Genomic DNA, 18974 nt, shown 5'->3' on the forward strand with positions numbered 1-18974 from the left:
GGTAAAGCCACTATAACCTCTCTTGTGTTTACTTCCCATAGTAAAATCTTTTTAGTATATTTTGCCACTGTTCTTTTTTGGCAGTTTGATCTAAATTCTTATCAATGTTTGTTTTTAGCAGTTTGACCTAAAAATGACCTCTTTCAGAACACATGGAGATACAATAACTATTGATAACAACACAAATCTGAGGAAAAAGAAGGAAGAGTGAAGTGTGAGGCAGATTCATTATTCAAGAGGAAGGTACAAGTAAATGCTCCTGTGAGAACACCACATATCAAAGTGGTATTTGAAATAAAGTCTAAAAGCCTGCCTGAAGTACTGGAAAACTAATTTAAAAACAGTGCTGCTAAGAGCAAAGAGCTGATGGTCTTCAGTAGCGATAGTACTGATTTCCTGACTGGATCACATTATTACTTTGTGTCACAAGGGAAATGACATGTCTCAAATTGCGCTTCTTAGCTTGAAGGAGAAAATGTATAGTCTGTAGAACAGTCAGGTTTATAACCAATTTCTGCTCTAGAAGAGGCAAAGAAAACACAAGACACCCAAACATTTTAATTTCAAGCATGTCATTTCTTATGATTCTGGCTCCTTCCTTTAGTTCCCCAACTCCATAATTCTTTGGCTCCACAATCCACTGACAATACCCATCTTTTCACTGTTCCTCACCAACCTCGTATTTCCAGCTCCTTTCTTACACATCATCATGATCACCACATGTATACATCAGCATCGCCCCTGCTCCTCTCTTAAGTCATTACACTCATGTGAACATTAATCCTACTACACCATCTGTCCTCACTCTCTCCCTCTCCAAGAAAACTGTTTCACTATAACTCTGTGCCTTGATTATTGTAGTAGCTTCCTAACTGGCTTCCTTACTAACATCCTTGCCTTTTCTATAGTCTATCTTAACACTACAATTAATTCTTAAAAAATTATTGACACATTTCTAAATGTTAATAAGAGTCGGTTACTTCTTAAAACATTTAATGACTGTTGATCTCATGCAGCATAAAGGTCACTGACTTAATAATGGTCCGCCAGATTTTACAAAATCTAGCTATTTGTTATCTTATGTTCTACCATTCTCCCCTTTTCATTCTTCTGTAGCCACCCTGGTCTCATTGCTATTTCTGAAACATGCCAGCGAGCTCCTGTCTCAAGGCCTCTGGACTTGTTCAGGCTTGCTCTCTCACTTCCTTCGTGTCTTTTACACATCACTTCAGTGAGGCCTTCTTTTCTATTTACTTTATTTTATTTACTTATTTTTTGCTTTACTTTTCTCATAGCACTTATCACTATCTGACCTGTATATATTTAGTTTATGAATTGTTTCTTGCTTCTAACTCCCACTAGCATTTAAGTTCCATGAGAGCAAGCATTTTATGTTTGGTTGGTTGTTGTACTTACAGTGCCTCTGATGTGACTGATACACAGTGGACAAACACTTAAATTCTTTATTAAATGAATAAATAAAAGAACTAAGTAAAATACATATTTTTATCTGGGCTATCTGTTGAATGGATGAAATATGAATTATTACGTAATTTTTAAATTATATTAAAACAAAAACTTTGAATAAAAAATAATTGGATTGAAATATAAACCTAAAGTTACCATAAACTTATTGTCCAAGAAGAAAGATAATGTTTTGCTTTCGAGAATTCATAAGTCAGTCAACATATAAATCTGTTCTCATAATTTTACCCCTTGAGAGAAATCATCAGCAGTGTTCTATTTTCTGATGTTTATAACATTAGAAGCTTTGCTATGAGAAAATAAACATTATCCAAAGTCAATATAAAAGTTGGAATACCCTGAATCACATATAAAAATTCAGAAACTGGAAACTTATACAGATGTTTTCAGCTTTAAAGAATGGAAAATATTAATTTTTACTTGAATTCAAATATAATTATCTAAAGAAATTTCTATGCTATAACCTATGAATGATGACTCAAGTGCTAATTAAATCTCATATTTTAAATGTAGCAATACTTAAATATATTAAATGTACTTAAAGGTATACTTCTAAAAAGTTGAAACAAAAAATTTTAAGTTGTATCAAAGAAAAACAATTTGATTAAAAGAGATGAATGAAATAAACCTAGAGAAAGTAAGGCAAGGGGGAGAAACTATTTAAAAGACATCATCTGTTCTAAAAATTTCTATTTTGGTACAATGAATCATATACAGCATTACTTAGACTTAAGAATTTAAATAAGACATCAGAAACCAAAAATGTTAGTTCAAAGAAACACTCACCTACAACACCATTCAATACGACCTTCGCCCTCACAAGTTTTTGCCCAATGATTATCTGCCAAATTTTTCATTGCAACAGCATATTCACAAAGAGTTTCCTCATCCTCACAATGTTCTCTCCAGATCTTATCAAAATCTCCCACTAAAAACAAGGAAAAAAAAAGTTTACTTAAAATATGTCAAGCTCTTAAGTTTCAGCATAATCTAAAATTATTATTTAACGATGAGTGTAAGCAAAGTCATGAAGCAAAATTTCATGAAGTTTAAAACTTTATAAAATTTGAAGCTCTTTTATGCAAATAGATTCACCATTTTAACCATGATGATTTGACAAGCAAATAAAATTTACCATTTTAAACAGATTTGTGATGCTAGAGCTCTCAATATTTATCAGTGTCCTGTATTAAAAAAGGTTGATAGGTGAGATGGCAACATACATTAGCATGCAAGTTAAACGTTTGCATTGATATACTTGGATTTGCTCTAGGAATACTACACTTTAAAAAATTATATTCCTAGGGCAAAATGTTGCTAGAGAAATTACCCTGGAAACCTCTCCAAAGTTTTGAGTCTATATAAGATGAATAAAAATTGTAAGGTGACACATTATCTGGCCACAGCATTACTTCCATCTACTACCTTTTTCTTTTTAATTAAACTAGTGATCACATTTAACATGAAATTTGAAAAACCAATGTGAGTTCTAACAAAGGTATGAAAATGCCACAGCCAAATAAATAACATTAAAACAATTACAAAGGTAAAAAAGTAAACAAAAATTATCAATGTGGCTTCAATCAATGCTCTTAGACATAATTTAGGTTCTCTTGCCATGTGCTCAAGTACAGGCAATTGTTTAGTGACACAATAAACTTAGAAACATAAATATGACAACCAAATTTGGGGGGTGATAATTATATTAAGTTCTTTCTCCAGGCAAGACAATTAGTTTCAGTAAGACTTGGGTTTTTTTTTTTTAAATAGAAAAGGAATTATAATAGCTCAAACTTAAAACAGTACTTATCTATTAAAAAGTTGCAAACCTTTATTGGTTACTGTAAGCACCCAGTTCAGCAGGTACAGAGTTCAAAACCAAACTATTATCCTTCTAGTTTGACCAATACAAGAAAAAGCAATTAAGGGTACAAACGTGCCTTCACACACACACTGCTCAGTTAAGATGAATGTGTATCAGTCTCAAACTTGGTCTGAATATTCCTTTTAAACCCACAAAGGATGAAAAGCTGTTTCTTTTCTGTGTGAGATTATGTTCTTATACAGTAATATTTTCATTAATCACTAATACTTGTATAGTAATAGGGCTCTCATTTGTTATATAGCAGACTGGCAATAAATGGCTATTAGAAATGGCAACCCACTCCAGTGTTCTTGCCTGGAGAATCCCAGGGATGGAGGAGCCTGGTGGGCTGCCATCTATGGGGTCGCAGAGTCGGACATGACTGACGTGACTTAGCAGCAGCAGCAGCAGCAGCAGAAACAATACTTGTGTAGTAACAGGGCCCTCAATTTGCTATATAGCAAACTGGCAAAAACTGGCCATTAGAAACAAGCAGGCAAACAAACTTTTCTAAATTCTCAAAGAAAAACTCTCCAGTTTTAGTAACATCTTTCAGATGTACTTATTAAGTCTCTAAGTAGGACTACAGGAAGTACAGTCTTTGAAACAAATATACTGATTAATGATTCTTCAATATTATCTATTATGTTCATAAAACTATTCCTGACTTTACTCATCAGATTTAATGCCAAATGGTTCATTAAGGTACAGAATCATTTTCAAGATGCTTTATCATTACTTGAAATGGATATTGTCAATTCTTTTTCAATAACACAAGAGACAACTCTACATGTGGACATGACCAAATGGACAATACTGAAACCAGACTGATTACATTCTTTGCAGCCGAAGATGGAGAAGCTCCATACAGTCAGCAAAAAAAAAAAAAAGACCTGGAGCTGACTGTGGCTCAGATAATTAGCTCCTTATAGCAGAATTCAGGCTTAAACTAAAGAAAGTGGGGAAAACCATTAGGCCATTCAGATATGGCCTAAATCAAATCCCTTATGATTAAACAGCGGAGGTGACAAATAGATTCAAGAGATTAGATCTGGTAGACAGAGTGCCTGAAGAACTATGGACAAAGGTTCATAACACTGTATAGGAGACAGTGACCAAAACCATACCAAAGAAAAAGAAATGCTAGAGGGCAGAGTGGTTGTCTGAGGCAGCCTTACAAATAGCTGAAGAGAAAGAGAAGCAAAAAGCAAGGGAGAAAGGGAAAGATATATTCAACTGAATGCAGAGTTCCACACAATAGCAAGAAGAGATAAGAAAGCCTTCTTCAATGAAAAATGCAAAGAAATAGAGGAAAACAACAGAATGGGAAAGACGAGAGATCTTTTCAAGAAAACTGGAGGTATCAAAGGAACAGTTCATGCAAGGATGGGCACAATAAAGGACAGAAACAGTAAGGACTTAACAGATCCAGGAGAGATTAAGAAGAGGTGGCAAGAATACACCGAACTGTACCAAAAAGGTCTTAGTGACCTGGATAACCACGATAGTGTGGTCAACTCACCTAGAGCCAGACATCCTGGAGTGTAGAGTCAAGTAGGCGTTAGGAAATATTACTATGAACAAAGCTAGTGGAGGTGATGAAATTCCAACTGAGCTATTTCAAATCCTAAAAGATGATGCTGTTAGAGTATTGCACTCAACGTCAGCAAATTTGGAAAACCCAGCAGTGGCCCCAGGACTGGAAAAGGTCAGTTTTCACCCCAATCCCAAAGAAGGGTAGTGCCAAAGAGTGTACAAACCACTAGACAATTGTGTTCACTTCCATGCTAGTAAGCTTATGTTCAAAATCCTTCAAGTTAGGCTTTAGCAGTACTTGAACCGAGAACTTTCAGATATAAAAGCTGGATTTATAAAAGGCAGAGGTACCAGAGGTCAAATTGCCAACATTCACTGGATCATAGAGAAAGCAAGTCAATTCCAGAAAGACATCTACTTCTGCTTCATGGACTGCGTGAAAGCCTTTGATTGTGTGGATCACAACAAACTGTGGAAAATTCTTTAAGTGATGGGAATACCAGACCATTTTACCTGTCTCCTGAGAAATCTGAAAGTGGATCAAGAAGCAACACTTAGAACTGGACATGGAACAACTGACTAGTTCAAAACTGGGAAAGGAGTACAGCAAGGCTGTATATTCTCACCCTGTTTATTTAACTTATATGCAGAGTACATCATGCAAAATGCCGGGTTGGACAAGTTACAAGCTGGAATCAAGACTCCCGGGAGAAATGTCAACCACCTCAGATATGCAGATGATACCACTCTAATGGCAGAAAATGAAGAGGAACTAAAGAGCCTCTTGATGAGGGTGAAAGAAGAGAGTGAAAAATCTGGCTTAAAACTCAACATTCAAAAAACTAAGATCATGGCATCTGGTCCCATCACTTCACGCCAAATAGAAGGGGAAAAAGTGGAAGCAGTGACGGATTTTCTTTTCTTGGGCTCCAAAATCAATGCAGATAGTGACTGTAGCCATGAAATTAGAAGATGCTTGCTTCTTGGAAGGAAAGCTATGACAACGCCAGAGAGTATATTTAAAAGTAAAGACATCGCTTTGCCGACAAAGGTCCATATAGTCAAAGCTATGGTTTTTCCAGTAGTCACGTATGGATGTAAGAGCTGGACCATAAAGAAGGCTGAGCACTGAAGAATTAATGCTTTTGAACCTTGGTGCTGGAGAAGACTCTTGACAGTTCCTTGGACAGCAAAGAGATCAAACCAGTCAATCCTAAAGGAAATCAATCCTGAATACTCATTGAAAAGACTGATGCTGAAGCTGAAGCTCCAATACTTTGGCCACCTGATGCGATGAGCCAATTCATTGGAAAAGCCTCTGATGCTGGGAAAGATTGAAGGCAAAAGGAGAAGGGAGCAGCAGAGGATGAGATGGTTAGATAGCATCACTGACTCAATGCATCTAAATTTGAGCAAACTCAGGAGATGGTGAAGAATAGGGAAGCCTGGCATGCTGCCATGGGTTCCAAAGAGTCAGACTTGACTTATCAACTAAACAACAATTATGAATTCTAAAAGACCCTTTTGTTTGAACATGTAAGTTTCACTGTCCTATGTAATTTACATATTACAAGTAAATACATAAACTTACTATATTTTCTGATAATAGAAGTCATTCAAACAAAGGTTCTATAATCAAATATTTTTGGGAAAACCTATGTTTAACTTAAAAAGATTTCCTTTTTTCAAGACTTAGTTTAGATTCTACAGAAGGTACAACTAAGGGAGCCCTAGGAGACAGGAGTGAGGGAGTTGGGGAGAACAAGTTAAGGGAGGAGAAAATGCTAATGCAAGGATGCATAGTTGAGGCTGCTGCTTTGGACAACATGGAAGCATAGAGTGTACCTCAGGAATTGTGCACCCAAAGGATGGGAGGCTAGAGCATTTATTTTACAGTTACTATCCCCCATTAATTAAGAGTTGCTAACAATCTGTACTTCTACTCTACACTAAGGCACTGAAAAAGGGGATGCCCTCAGTGGGCTCCAGCAGTTTTGGAAAAAGCTGAAAAGAAAGCAGCATTTAAATGGGGATTCTGTCAGGGCTAGTCCCTCTGAGCTCACAGTATCTGACCATTACACCCGAGGACCAATGTTACGTTACACTCCTAAGCCACCAAAGGCAACTACTATAAATTCTCTGAGTCCTTACTATGTCATTGTATACTGTGAAACTATATTCAAAATTCTCTTAAATGCTGACAACTTTTTATGAAGTTTTAAGGCTTACAATTAATATTTGCTCTACTAAAATTTTGAGGAAGGATTCAAATGTCTGTAAGCCTATAAACTCAAACTGTTCGCAAACTTCAATTTAATGTTATCACTAACATTTAAGAGTCTCCAGATTCTCCAAGTATGTTGATACTGAGACTAACATGATTAATAGTTGGTACATTTAAAATATAACCAAGACTAAATGCAATTGTACATAATTTTCATTTTCTTTACCAGATTTGCTGAAAAAGTACTCTATGTTTAATACTACAGAGAATAATAAAGTTAATGAGCAAGCACTGGCATCAAACAAAAGGGAGAAGACATGTAATAAAATGTGGTATCTGTTCTCATAGAGATATAAACCTGACATATTCCCTATGGTTCACATAGGCCATTCCACACTCAGAAGTTTTAAATCATGTATTTATTCAAGTTGTCAAACCCCAACTACTAGGTATAACACTATGTTGCATGTCTGGTGGTTACAAAGTTGAACAAAAAACATAGTTAGCCTTCAGTTACTAGAAAATTCCACTTTCCAGAATACTCATGAAAACTTATTTTTAAAATAAATTAATTTATTAAAAACAGAATGGGACAATCCCATGTTTTTCACAACAGTCCACTGTTTGTTTTTACACCATTCAAAATGATGCTGTTTATGTTTTAAGTAGTATATTTTCAAAATAATTTATGATTTGTGTTCTAAAAGTCAAAAAAAGTTAAGGTTGACCAGTGAGCTGCATATGCAGAAAAGTATGGTGAAGCTCAGTTCTGAGGATTTTTTGTTGTTATTGCTACCTTTTAGTCATTACGTCAACTGCACTTAAAAGATGATCTTATTTAAAAGGATAATATTTCTTTATCAAAAGGTAAATCAAGAATGAAGAACTTCCTGAGGTCTGTGTCAAAGATCTACTCAACAAGAAATGCTTAAGTATTTTATTTAAGTTCAATCAATCAGTGCCTTTGAGTAATTAATAATTAGCCTTATAATGATTTTTATATACTGGCACTTGTGACAACTCAAAATCATTGTGATTAATAACCTATTTTCTTACTTATTTCTTACAGGCATCTATAAAAGGAGAGAGAGAGAGAGAGAAGGGGGGAGGTAAGGAAAGGGAAGAACTGCACAGAGAAATCTGGGCAATTCAAAAATTATATTTAGATGTTCTGCAGCCTAACCTGAAATTAATCATTAATAAACATTTTCTAGTCAGACTAAAATAATAAATGTAGAGAAGACATCAGTATTCATTTGTTTAAATACATCATTTTAAGATCAAGTTAAAGCTCTGCCAAATCTTTAAAGTCCCATGACTGTCTCATAAAATTCTAAAATAAAGTCTGCATTAACAGGACTATTTATCATATTCTTTCTTTACATTTAGACTTTTAAAAACACTAATTAAAAAACTAATTAATAATTCAAAACACAAGTGAAGCCAACTTAAAGTTGTGAAACCAAATTCAGCATGAAAATCAATGAATCAAATTACTCTGAAACTTGGTCTTACTCTCAAGATTAAATTGTAATTATTGACTGAACTCACCTTCATAAGCCTAAGCCACAACTAAAGAATATTCAATATAAGTTACTTCCAATGAAAAGACAGTAACTAGGAAAAAATAGTACATTCATTAGTGGATTAAAAGACAGAGTTCCATGGAATATAAGAAGGAAAAAAAAAGCTCATAGATGCAGAGAATTGACTGGTAGTTCCCAAGGGAAGGGGGTTGGGGAGTAGGCAAAATAGGTGAAGAAGGTCAAAAGGTGCAACCTTTCAGTTATTAAATAAATATGCCATCAGTTCAGTCAGTTCAGTTGCTCAGTTGTGTCTGACTCTTTGCGACCCCATGAATCGCAGCACGCCAGGCCTCCCTGTCCATCACCAATTCCTGGAGTTCACCCAAACTCATGTGCATCGAGTCGGTGATGCCATCCAGCCATCTCATCCTCTGTCGTCCCCTTCTCCTCCTGCCCCCAATCCCTCCCAGCATCAGTCTTTTCCAATGAGTCAACTCTTCGCATGAGGTGGCCAAAGTACTGGAGTTTCAGCATCAGCATCAGTCCTTCCAATGAACACCCAGGACTGATCTCCTTCAGAATGGACTTGTTGGATCTCCTTGCAGTCCAAGGGACTCTCAAGAGTCTTCTCCAACACCACAGTTCAAAAGCATCAATTCTTCAGCGCTCAGCTTTCTTCACAGTCCAACTCTCACATCCATACATGACCACTGGGAAAACCACAGCCTTGACTAGATGGACCTTTGTTGGCAAAGTAATATCTCTGCTTTTTAATATGCTATCTAGGTTGGTCATAACTCTCCTTCCAAGGAGTAAGCGTCTTTTGATTTCATGGCTGCAGTCACCATCTGCAGTGATTTTGGAGCCCCCCAAAATAAAGTCTGACACTGTTTCCACTGTTTCCCCATCTATTTCCCATGGAGTGATGGGAACCAGATGCCATGATCTTAGTTTTCTGAATATTGAGCTTTAAGCCAACTTTTTCACTCTCCTCTTTCACTTTCATCAAGAGGCTTTTTAGTTTCTCTTCATTTTCTGCCATAAGGGTGGTGTCATTTGCATATCTGAGGTTATTGATATTTCTCTCAGCAATCTTGATTCCAGCTTGATATTTGAAAAAAAAAAAAGAATTCCATTTTTAGTAATTTTGATTAGTTTAAGATATTATTACTTTGATAGCAATGATCTTTGTAAGAACCAAGAATAAGAAGCTAAAAAGTCATTTCTTTTTGCTCTTACTCAATAACCTCAAGAACAGTTAGATTATAGGTCCAAACTTGAGTGAACCAATGGAATCTCTACACCTTCTCTTTAGAATGGATACTATTCCTTCTTTCTGAATTAACTTCTCTCATGCCATCTAGAATAGAAAATTTCTTTCTTTCAAAACATAAAAGAATTCCCATATTCTTCAAGAGGGTTTACCTCCCTCCCACTGGATCTTCCCTGGTGGCTCAAATAGTAAAGAATCGGCCTGCAATGCAGGAGACCTGGGTTCAATTCCCAGGTTGGGAAGATCCCCTGGAGAAGGGAATGGCTACCCACTCCGGTGTTCTTGCCTGGAGAATTCCATGGACAGAGGAGCCAGGCTACAGTTCATGGGATCGCAAAGAGTAGGTCACGACAGACGGTTAACAGAATAAATGAAGTAAGCTGAAAAACTCACGACCAGGTGGAAACAAGTTCAGCAGTCATTCCAAGACATTAAAACAAAGTGATCAGGAACAGATTATTTACAAACATAGTTAAACCACACACAGACCAGCTTTCTCAGTATTCTTGAGCATTTTATATAGTAGCAAACCTAAAGATGGCACAAAGACATCCAAGATGTTTGATGTTGATGTGTTCCTGAGAATCAAACGAACCACCTGAAAAACTTGCATATACACCTAACGTGCTGCTACTAGTCATTTCTCGGATAAGGGGAAAAATCCAATATTCTAATGTGTTAAAAAGGTTGGATCTTTCATATACAATGTTATTAACAGAAATATAAGAAGCAACGGGGGCAAAAAAAAAAAAAAAAGATAAAGAACAAAAGCTTCAGCAATCCTAATACTGAAGAAGAAAGACACTATAGAACAGTCTAGATAGAAATTCCAGGAACCATTCAATCTTCAATACCCCTAAATGCATTCAAGTGGTAGTAACAATTACACCTTTTATTTTTAAAAGTATGTATTTAACACAAATAATGCTTTCTATATGCCAGATACTGTTTAAGTACCTTACAAATATTAACTCATTTAATTCTAACACCAATCCATTTTGACAGATATTTTACTTTACAGATAAGGAAACTGAAGTACAGAAAGATTAAGTAACCCTCTCAAAGGTACACATCAAACCTGGCAGTCAAGTGCCAAAGTCCATGCTCCTCACCACTGTACCACCTTGCTTCCCATAATGAGTTTCTAATTTATGAACTTTCATGGATATGAACAAAGCTTTGCACTAAAGCAAAGTACACTGACTCTACTAGCCACACACAAATGGTCTTTTGTCAGTCAAATGCAATTACTTAGTCTCTGGGTGGTGGTGATTTAGCCTCTCCAACTGCATTGTTTGTTAGATTCCTGGCAGCAATTTCAACTCTGGCTGCACAATGGTTTCACCTGGACATTTCATTTGATTGGTCTGAAGTGGGAACTGGTCATTTATTTTACTGCTCGCCAGATGAATCCACTGTGCAGTCATGGCTTAAAACCAAGGGTTTATGGCAAGACTGTAAACTCAAAAGCCTGGTGAAAAAATATATAGAGCAACTGAGGCTTGGGGCAAACTGAAGAGACAAATTTAATTCAAAAACAAAACACTGCATGGATAAACGTTTACATTTATAAATATAATTTGACCCATGGTGCATTTTCTGTTTCTTATTGCAAACATATTTATGATGAAAAGTTAATTCAAACTGTAAAACTCTGAATACACCCTATACAAGAGATGGAAAGAATCAAGAAAAGTTAGAATCAGTATCTGTTATTCCCCTGTGAAACAACTTTACCTAAATGCATATCACCACACAGATCTTGTTTAGTGTAAACAAAGGACTTATGGAGAATCTTCTGGGACTTAATTTTTATGTAACTGGGAACAGGAATTTCCGTATAAATAGAAGAATTTCTGTATAAATAAGTAATACTCAGATGTCCCTGTAAAGGCATGGGGTTCTAAAATAACTTGTGCAATGAGCATCAGTGATTCTACACATAAAGCACAATAAATGAGTACAGTTTACATCAGTGGTTCTCAGATGTTTAGATTTTAAAACCAGCACAAACTTCACCTCAAAAATTTGGGAAGTGAATATTGGGGTTGAAAAATTTTGTGTGTGAAGTTAGAGTATATAAATAAATACAAAGACATATACAAAATTATTATCATACCAACACACACAGAGACACTTACACCACACACAACATCCTTATTAGTTCACATTTTTTGAGAAAAAAATTTTCTTAACCCATACTCACTACTGACAGTTTTAATTTTAAAAGTGGACTGATGTTAATAATGATAATATGGACCATTTCAAAAGGCTAAATTAATCTAATACACTCATTTAAGATATGACCATAAATTCATTACAAAAATTTTGTACTGAAAATTAAAATTTAAAAATTATGAATATAAAAAGATTAGATTCAAACCACATGGATATATTCTATATCAGCTTCCTTCTTTTGTGTGTGTGCCTTAAATCTACAAGGCAAGGTGCTAGATACTAGGGACACAAAGATAAAAAGGCAGACTCCTACTCAAGGAACTAAATTTAGTGGGAAAGACAGATAACTGAACTGGTAAGTGATAACTATTGGCTTCCCAAGTGGTTTAGTGGTAAAGAATCCACCTGCCAATGCAAGGAGATGCAGGAGACGTGGGTTTTATCCCTGGGTCGGGAAGATTCCCCTGGAGGAGGAAAAGGCAACCTGCTCCAGTATTCTTACCCAGGAAATCCCATGGACAAAGGGATAGCTACAGTCCACGGGGTCGCAAAAGAGTTGGACACAACTGAGCACGCCGCAAGTGATAACTGCAATAAAGGAAAGGTAATGGTATCTTGGGAGCATAAAGGAGCATACTTACTTATGTAAAACCAGTAAGATACTACTGGTATCTTCCAAGAGTCTATCCTCCATTATACATTATCATCACTCCATTGGCCTGTTCATCTGCCCTCAAAACTTTAACAGAGCTTCCAATCCTTTACTACCAAGGGATACATCTGAATTAAATCATTACCATTACCATATGACCAGCCAACATGCCTATCTACTCTTTTCTCCATGCCTCCATCTCAACACACACATTTCTAAACTGGCTGGAAATGGCTATTTATATTTTTCCAGGCAAGAAATCTTGGCATCATCATTGACTCTTCCCTTTACTTTCACTAAAACTGTTCACTCAGACTTTCAAAAAGTATTTGACTTATCTTTCTCTATTTTCATGAACACTACTTTTACTTATACTATTATTAACCTTTAAAAAATACATTGGTGTAAGTCTCCTAGCTTACTTTCATCTAGATTCCTTCCTACTTCAATCTATTGTACTTTAGCTAGCTGTTCAACTCCTTTGCCCACTGTATAATCTACAGAGTTTTAAAATAATACAGATGCCTGTGCTCCACAAAGTTCCACAGGCAATACTAATGTAGGATCAAGGTTGATACCCACTGCATTTGTTGTTACATTTTTTCCCCCAAAAATCAAAGGATGTATACCAATACTGTTGATTTTTACTGTATCTTTTAAAAGGTAAAAATTTCCTAAAAAGATACCTTACTACAAGGTGACTAAAAATAACAAAATCAAATAGTTACTATGTGTCCCTCACTGAGTTTATCCATGTTCCCTTTATCTTCCAGTGTTACCGATTACTGTTTTTGTTTTTTTTTTTTTCCCATTTTTCTTTCCCTGCTAGAAATGCAGTTCAAACTCTCCTAGCGCAACTAGGAGAGTCTCCGTTCTGTGGACAGTTTTCAACTTACTCATTTGGTGATTGAGCAAAGATTCCATCACTAAAAAACAGGGCTTTCAGATTCTGTATCAGAATCAGAAAAGAACACGTGAAGAAAAAAAGAGTTAAACGTCACTTGATTTAAAAAAAAAAAAAAGTAAAACAAAGGGAATCTGTTAAAGTGTCTTGGGGTCAAAGAGTTGGTCAGTAATTTAAAGCAGTATTGAAAGCCCCCAAAGGAGAAAAAAATTAGGAAAGTGCAACTAAAAACACAGTCTGTTATTCTAATTTTAAAAGTAATTTCAAAACTTTGTTTCATGAAAAAACACTAACAATACATTTATTCTTTCACTTTTAGACCTTTTGATTTTAGTTTAAAATTATTTCTAATTCAAAGGTTTTTCCCTTCCCCCTACAATTCTCTTGTTTTAGCTGTATGCTAAGGAAAAATCAATCACAAATGAGCAGCTTATCCTAAACTGCTGTTGCAGTACCCTTTGTCTTAAACAAGGAGAATAATTTGAATAATCAATAAGAATTGAACATCTATACTAGGTTATTTAGTAGCTGACTCTTAAAATGCTGCTCAGAGCTGTTAACCTTTGTAACACAATTTTTTTTCCTGACTTAAGTCTACAAAATCAACCTATACTGTGTTCTTCTTTTCTGTTTCAGTATCAGTAACCTATCCTATTTATTCTAACTACTTTTAAAATATTATCACTGCTACTAGTAACACTGATTTTTTTAAATGTAGAAAAGTATAATAAAGATCACTCATTAACCTATGTTTTGAGAATATCATTGTTAACAGGTTAACATGCATTTTAACTTTTTTCTGATTGATAATCTGCACGGGTCTATGTGGCAAACTGTTTTAACCTGTTCTGGCATGCAGAAAAAGTAAATTCAGAGACAATTAAATTGATGAAAACTGCTAAAGACATTCACAAAATAGGCTAAAAAAAATAAAGGTTTCCATTTATATAAACTCAATCCTTTATCTATAAATGACTGACACCAAAAACACTCCTTCTCATCTCCATTGCTAAACATTTCCTGACCATTTCCTTTTGGTAACTACTTCAGATATCAGCACTGCCTGGAATACTGACCTTTATCTCCAATTCTCACTTTACTCATACAAATAGGCAAAGGATCTCTAAGTGCTGACAGAGGACAGGCAGTAAAATGGAGTAGAGAGAGGAAAAGTGTTAAAAGAGTGCATTAAACTTAACTGCTAGGCTTCACAATCTTATCCACAACCCCCAACCCCAAGCCTGCTCATTGCCACAACAAGCATCAGTTTGCACAAATGCACTGGGAAAGGTGGAGAGAAACTTTTTTCTACCAACCTTATTTTCAATATTATTCCTTCATTTTCAATTTCAATATTATTCTTTCATTTTCAATTCCACTATCAAAGATAAGGAAAGGGAAAACTATTATCCAACACTACACTCATTATCCAGGTCTCACTCCTGTCTTTTACTATCTAGAGAATGTTTTTGCCTCTTCCTTCATTCTATCCCAATTTATTTTCTTCTCTGCTGTCACTCCAGAAGAAACCCACGCTTCACATAGCTCTAACTCAGCAAATCATACTTATTATTCCAGGGACTGCCCCATTCTCATCAATTTACATCCTTTTACCCAACACAAATTCTAGGGCTACTTCCTGCTTCTCATTTTCCCTCTCACTCCAAGAACATCTGGAGACACCATTAGGCTTTGAACTGTGTTGGGGGGGTGGGCATTAATCTCATTAAATCTGTTAGAATCTCATAAAATATGTTTGGTGCTAATGATGAACTATCCAAATTTCAAGCAAGTTATTTTACTAGTTTTAGGACTCAGCTCACTCATGTATAAAAACGAAGGAAGTCATTTAGATTATCACTTGAAAATCTGGCTGACAAATTTCTAAGCACCATTGACAGGGGTTCTAAAACTGTACATCTGAGGTGGAATGGAGTAATTTTCTAAAAGGCACCCATATGAGTTTACTGTTTATTCATGTTTGGGAATCACTAAAGTTCCTTCTAGTTTAACATTCAAAGATTCTATGCTGGAATTTTCACTGTATTTTTTGATAGGAATATTTTTATAAAAGGAGTACAGTTTCCATAATTATTGGTATAACAGTACAGGCATGTTACTGATTAAATAGGCCTTTGTAACCTGACCCAGCACCATTTGTATTATTATTTTATAACCAGAGAAGACCTGTAAATGACACTTTAATGACAGTAAGACCTCAAAGTAAAGCATTAAATTAATAAAGCACTAATTCTTTGGTATTATTATATGAAAAATCAGACTTTTTCAGGTGGTGCTTTCACAGATTTTTGTCAAATCACAATTCTTGACCTACATGTCAGAAATAAAGATAGAAAGGGCATGCTTTTTAGGACCTTTTACTTTGCTAGTTCACTGATGGGGCTTTGTATATCATTAAAACCCAGAGAAGTCTAGATCATTGGTGGAATTCAGGGCATTAAAACACCTAAAGAACAGTCTCATTCATATGCTTACAGACTGCCAGGACTTTACCTGCCCTAAAGCAAACTGTATCATTCACTTATGAACTACATGTATCTATCCTAGCTCTGGTAATTTCCAAATACTAATTCTCGTTACAAACAAGCGTTCCCTTGGTTAATATTCAGGCTTAAACACATGCTTCAACATGCGGGAACTAAGAATAAACAGCAGACATGATGACACCTAATTTTTGAATGAATTAATAATGAATAATCAAATTATTATAAAAAGGTAAAAATGGAAATTGAATTATATGCTATCCATTTTTTTCTTTAAAAAGAGATACTTAAGTTTGTACAAAATACACGATAAAGTGTGTCCATTTATTTCCTCATTTTTCTAAATAACACAAGAACCTACTGAATGCCATTATGTAAGTGCATTCTCTGAATATCAAGAATGATGCAATCGTTGCTATAGTAACTACTCATTATTGAATAAATTGTGGGTTGGGGTTAAAGCATTCTTGAAAAAAATTTCAATGTCTCAATATGCCTGATAAGTCTCTATTGCTAACTATTAAAGAATAACTATAGGTTATTTTTTAGGATTACTATTTAAGCAGCTTTAAAAAATAAGAGCCTTGAGTTGTCAAGGGGAAAAAAACTTTAAAGTTTGAAAAATGAAACACATCACCTACATTCAAAAGAACAAAAGATACTTAGTTTTACTCTTCCAGAGTAATTGAAAAGTGTTTGTAACTCAAAAGTAACATTATCTTAGCTATCTGTTCCTTCCCACTGTCATAATTTTGCTTTTAATCCAAGCTTAAGTATAAGACAACCACTAGAAGACTGCCGACTTCTCTACGTGCAATTAAGCTAAAGCCAGAAGAAAGCAAGAAAAAAATTATCCCTCGTTTTGATCTTTAGAAGAAATGTCTCCTGAGCACATGAAAAAACTGGGAGTTTTCACTGTCAGTTTCTTATAAAATAGTTCTGTAAAAAAGCTTGTATTTTAAAACACCAAATATAACTGAGGTCCCAACTATAAACAGTTATCAGGCCCAAGCAAAAGCTACTATGGCTTCTCCTTTGCTCAAGATCTTCCGTAAGAGGGGTTCCCAGCGATGGCTGTTTCGCGGGGTACCCTTAGGAGGCTTAGTCGTTACATACTATTCATATCTAAAGAATATTTTAAGAATCTGCCCCAGATCTCTTTCTCTCCCGCCTAAATAAACACTAAGATCCAGCATTTAAAGAACGGGGTGGAGGGGGGGGGGGCCGGCCGGGGGTGGCAAGGATGGAGCCCCTCCCCCTTAGGTGAAGTCCAGTCAGCTAAAAGGCCTGCTGACTTCGCAGCCCTGGAAGCCAATGCGAGGAAGCTCCGGCCCGGGCTAAACCCGCAGGAATGAGGTAGTAAGAAGGGGGTCAAACGCGGTAACAAATCAAACAGGCTGATCAAAGCGCAGGGTGGTCAACTCGCGCTTCTTCCAGTTCATCTTTCTCGAATGGATTTCTACCTGACTTCGTGTTTGAGCTTCTAGTCTCTCGTAACGATAGACCGCCACCTCCTGTGTGAGGGTCTGGGTTCTTGTGTGTGGTGACAATCTCAGCACCCAGGCTGGGGACAGGGGATGGGAGAGGTGGGGACTCGGCTCCTCCACAGGCCTGGAACTCTCCTGAAGGGCCCTCGAAGAAAAGGGGGCGGGAGGAGGGCGCCTGAAGCCGAACCGAGGGCTCGACCGAGAAGGGGGCGTCCTGGCCTGGGAGAGCGGCCCTGGCAGGGGCTGACGTGCAGCTCCTTCAGGTTGTAATGGTGGCCCCTTGGGGGAGGGGAGAGGTTGACAAGGGGCCGGGGGCGACGAGGCCTCCCCTTCCCCCCGCTCCGTTCGCTGTTTACCTTCCCGGTACTTCTTGCGGAGCCGCCGGTGGACGCTCTTTACCACCCCGGAGAGCTTCTCCTGCTCCAGCTTCCGCTCCTGCTCCCTAGGCGGCGGAGTGCTCGCGGGTCCGGCCCCGTGCTCGCGAGCAGCGCTTCGGCCGCCGGGCCCCGGCTCCATATCGCTGCTGCCACCGCCGCCGCCGCCCCTCGGGCCCCCGCAGACGCCCGCCTGACGGAGGAGGTGGGGAAGGAGGAGGCAGCAGCGGAGGCAGCAGCGGGAGGAGGCAGAGGAGTCAGAGCGGCTGCCTAGGAGGTGGCCACTTACTCAAGCGCACAAGCTGATTGGTGGACTCTGGAGGGCTGGGCGGAAACGGAAAAGGCCAAAGGCCAATAGACGGAGAGCGCTAGGCCGCACCCGCTTGTTTGGGAAGGCGAGCAGCTGAAGGAGGCGGGGCTTGCAGGCTGAGGTTGCTGAGACAGTGCGAGCTCTAGGCCCGACAGCTCCTCTCCCTTCCCCGCCGCTCCAGGGATTCTGTGCGCAGGCGCTGTGATGAGGCCACGGGAGACGCGCTGCAAAGCCATGCGCTTGCGCGACTGAGTTTGCTTAGGTTGGGCATCTTTGCTACCGCCCAGCTTTCTCACGACTTCTAGCCATTTCCCCTCCTGAGAGTTACATTCTGGTGTGATGCTGTCAGTTGTAGGTTCCCTTTAGCTGCGTGGCCCTGAGAAGCATTTAGATGACTTGGGAACACGAGAATTTTACATTTTAAGGAACCCAGGCATGGATGGTTTGGTGGGCACAAAACGAGGTCTGGCTACCAAGTGTGTGCGTCCTGAGTTGTGCCCGGCTCCTTGCAACCCTATGGACTATATAGCCCGTCAGGCTTCTCTGTCCATGGAATTTTCCAGGCAAGAATGCTGGAGTGGGTTGCCGTTTCCTACCTCAGGGGATCTTCCCGACCCAGGGATCGAACCTAAGTCTTTGGTATTGGCAGGCGTATTC

General features: G+C 37.6%; 1 protein-coding gene across 1 annotated transcript in view; it reads right to left on the reverse strand.

Annotated features, from left to right (window-relative positions):
• Positions 1–18320, reverse strand: part of BMT2 (base methyltransferase of 25S rRNA 2 homolog) — an 83183-nt gene extending 64863 nt beyond the window's left edge. Inside the window, exons 1-2 of the mRNA XM_018047178.1 lie at positions 17990–18320; positions 2272–2413 (exon numbers count right to left, since the gene is read on the reverse strand). Coding sequence (XP_017902667.1) covers positions 2272–2413; positions 17990–18149 — 302 coding nt within the window. The 5' untranslated portion in view covers positions 18150–18320. The remainder of the gene's footprint in view (positions 1–2271; positions 2414–17989) is intronic.

Source organism: Capra hircus, chromosome 4 (assembly GCF_001704415.2).
Source record: "Capra hircus breed San Clemente chromosome 4, ASM170441v1, whole genome shotgun sequence".
NCBI classification, from domain to species: domain Eukaryota; kingdom Metazoa; phylum Chordata; class Mammalia; order Artiodactyla; family Bovidae; genus Capra; species Capra hircus.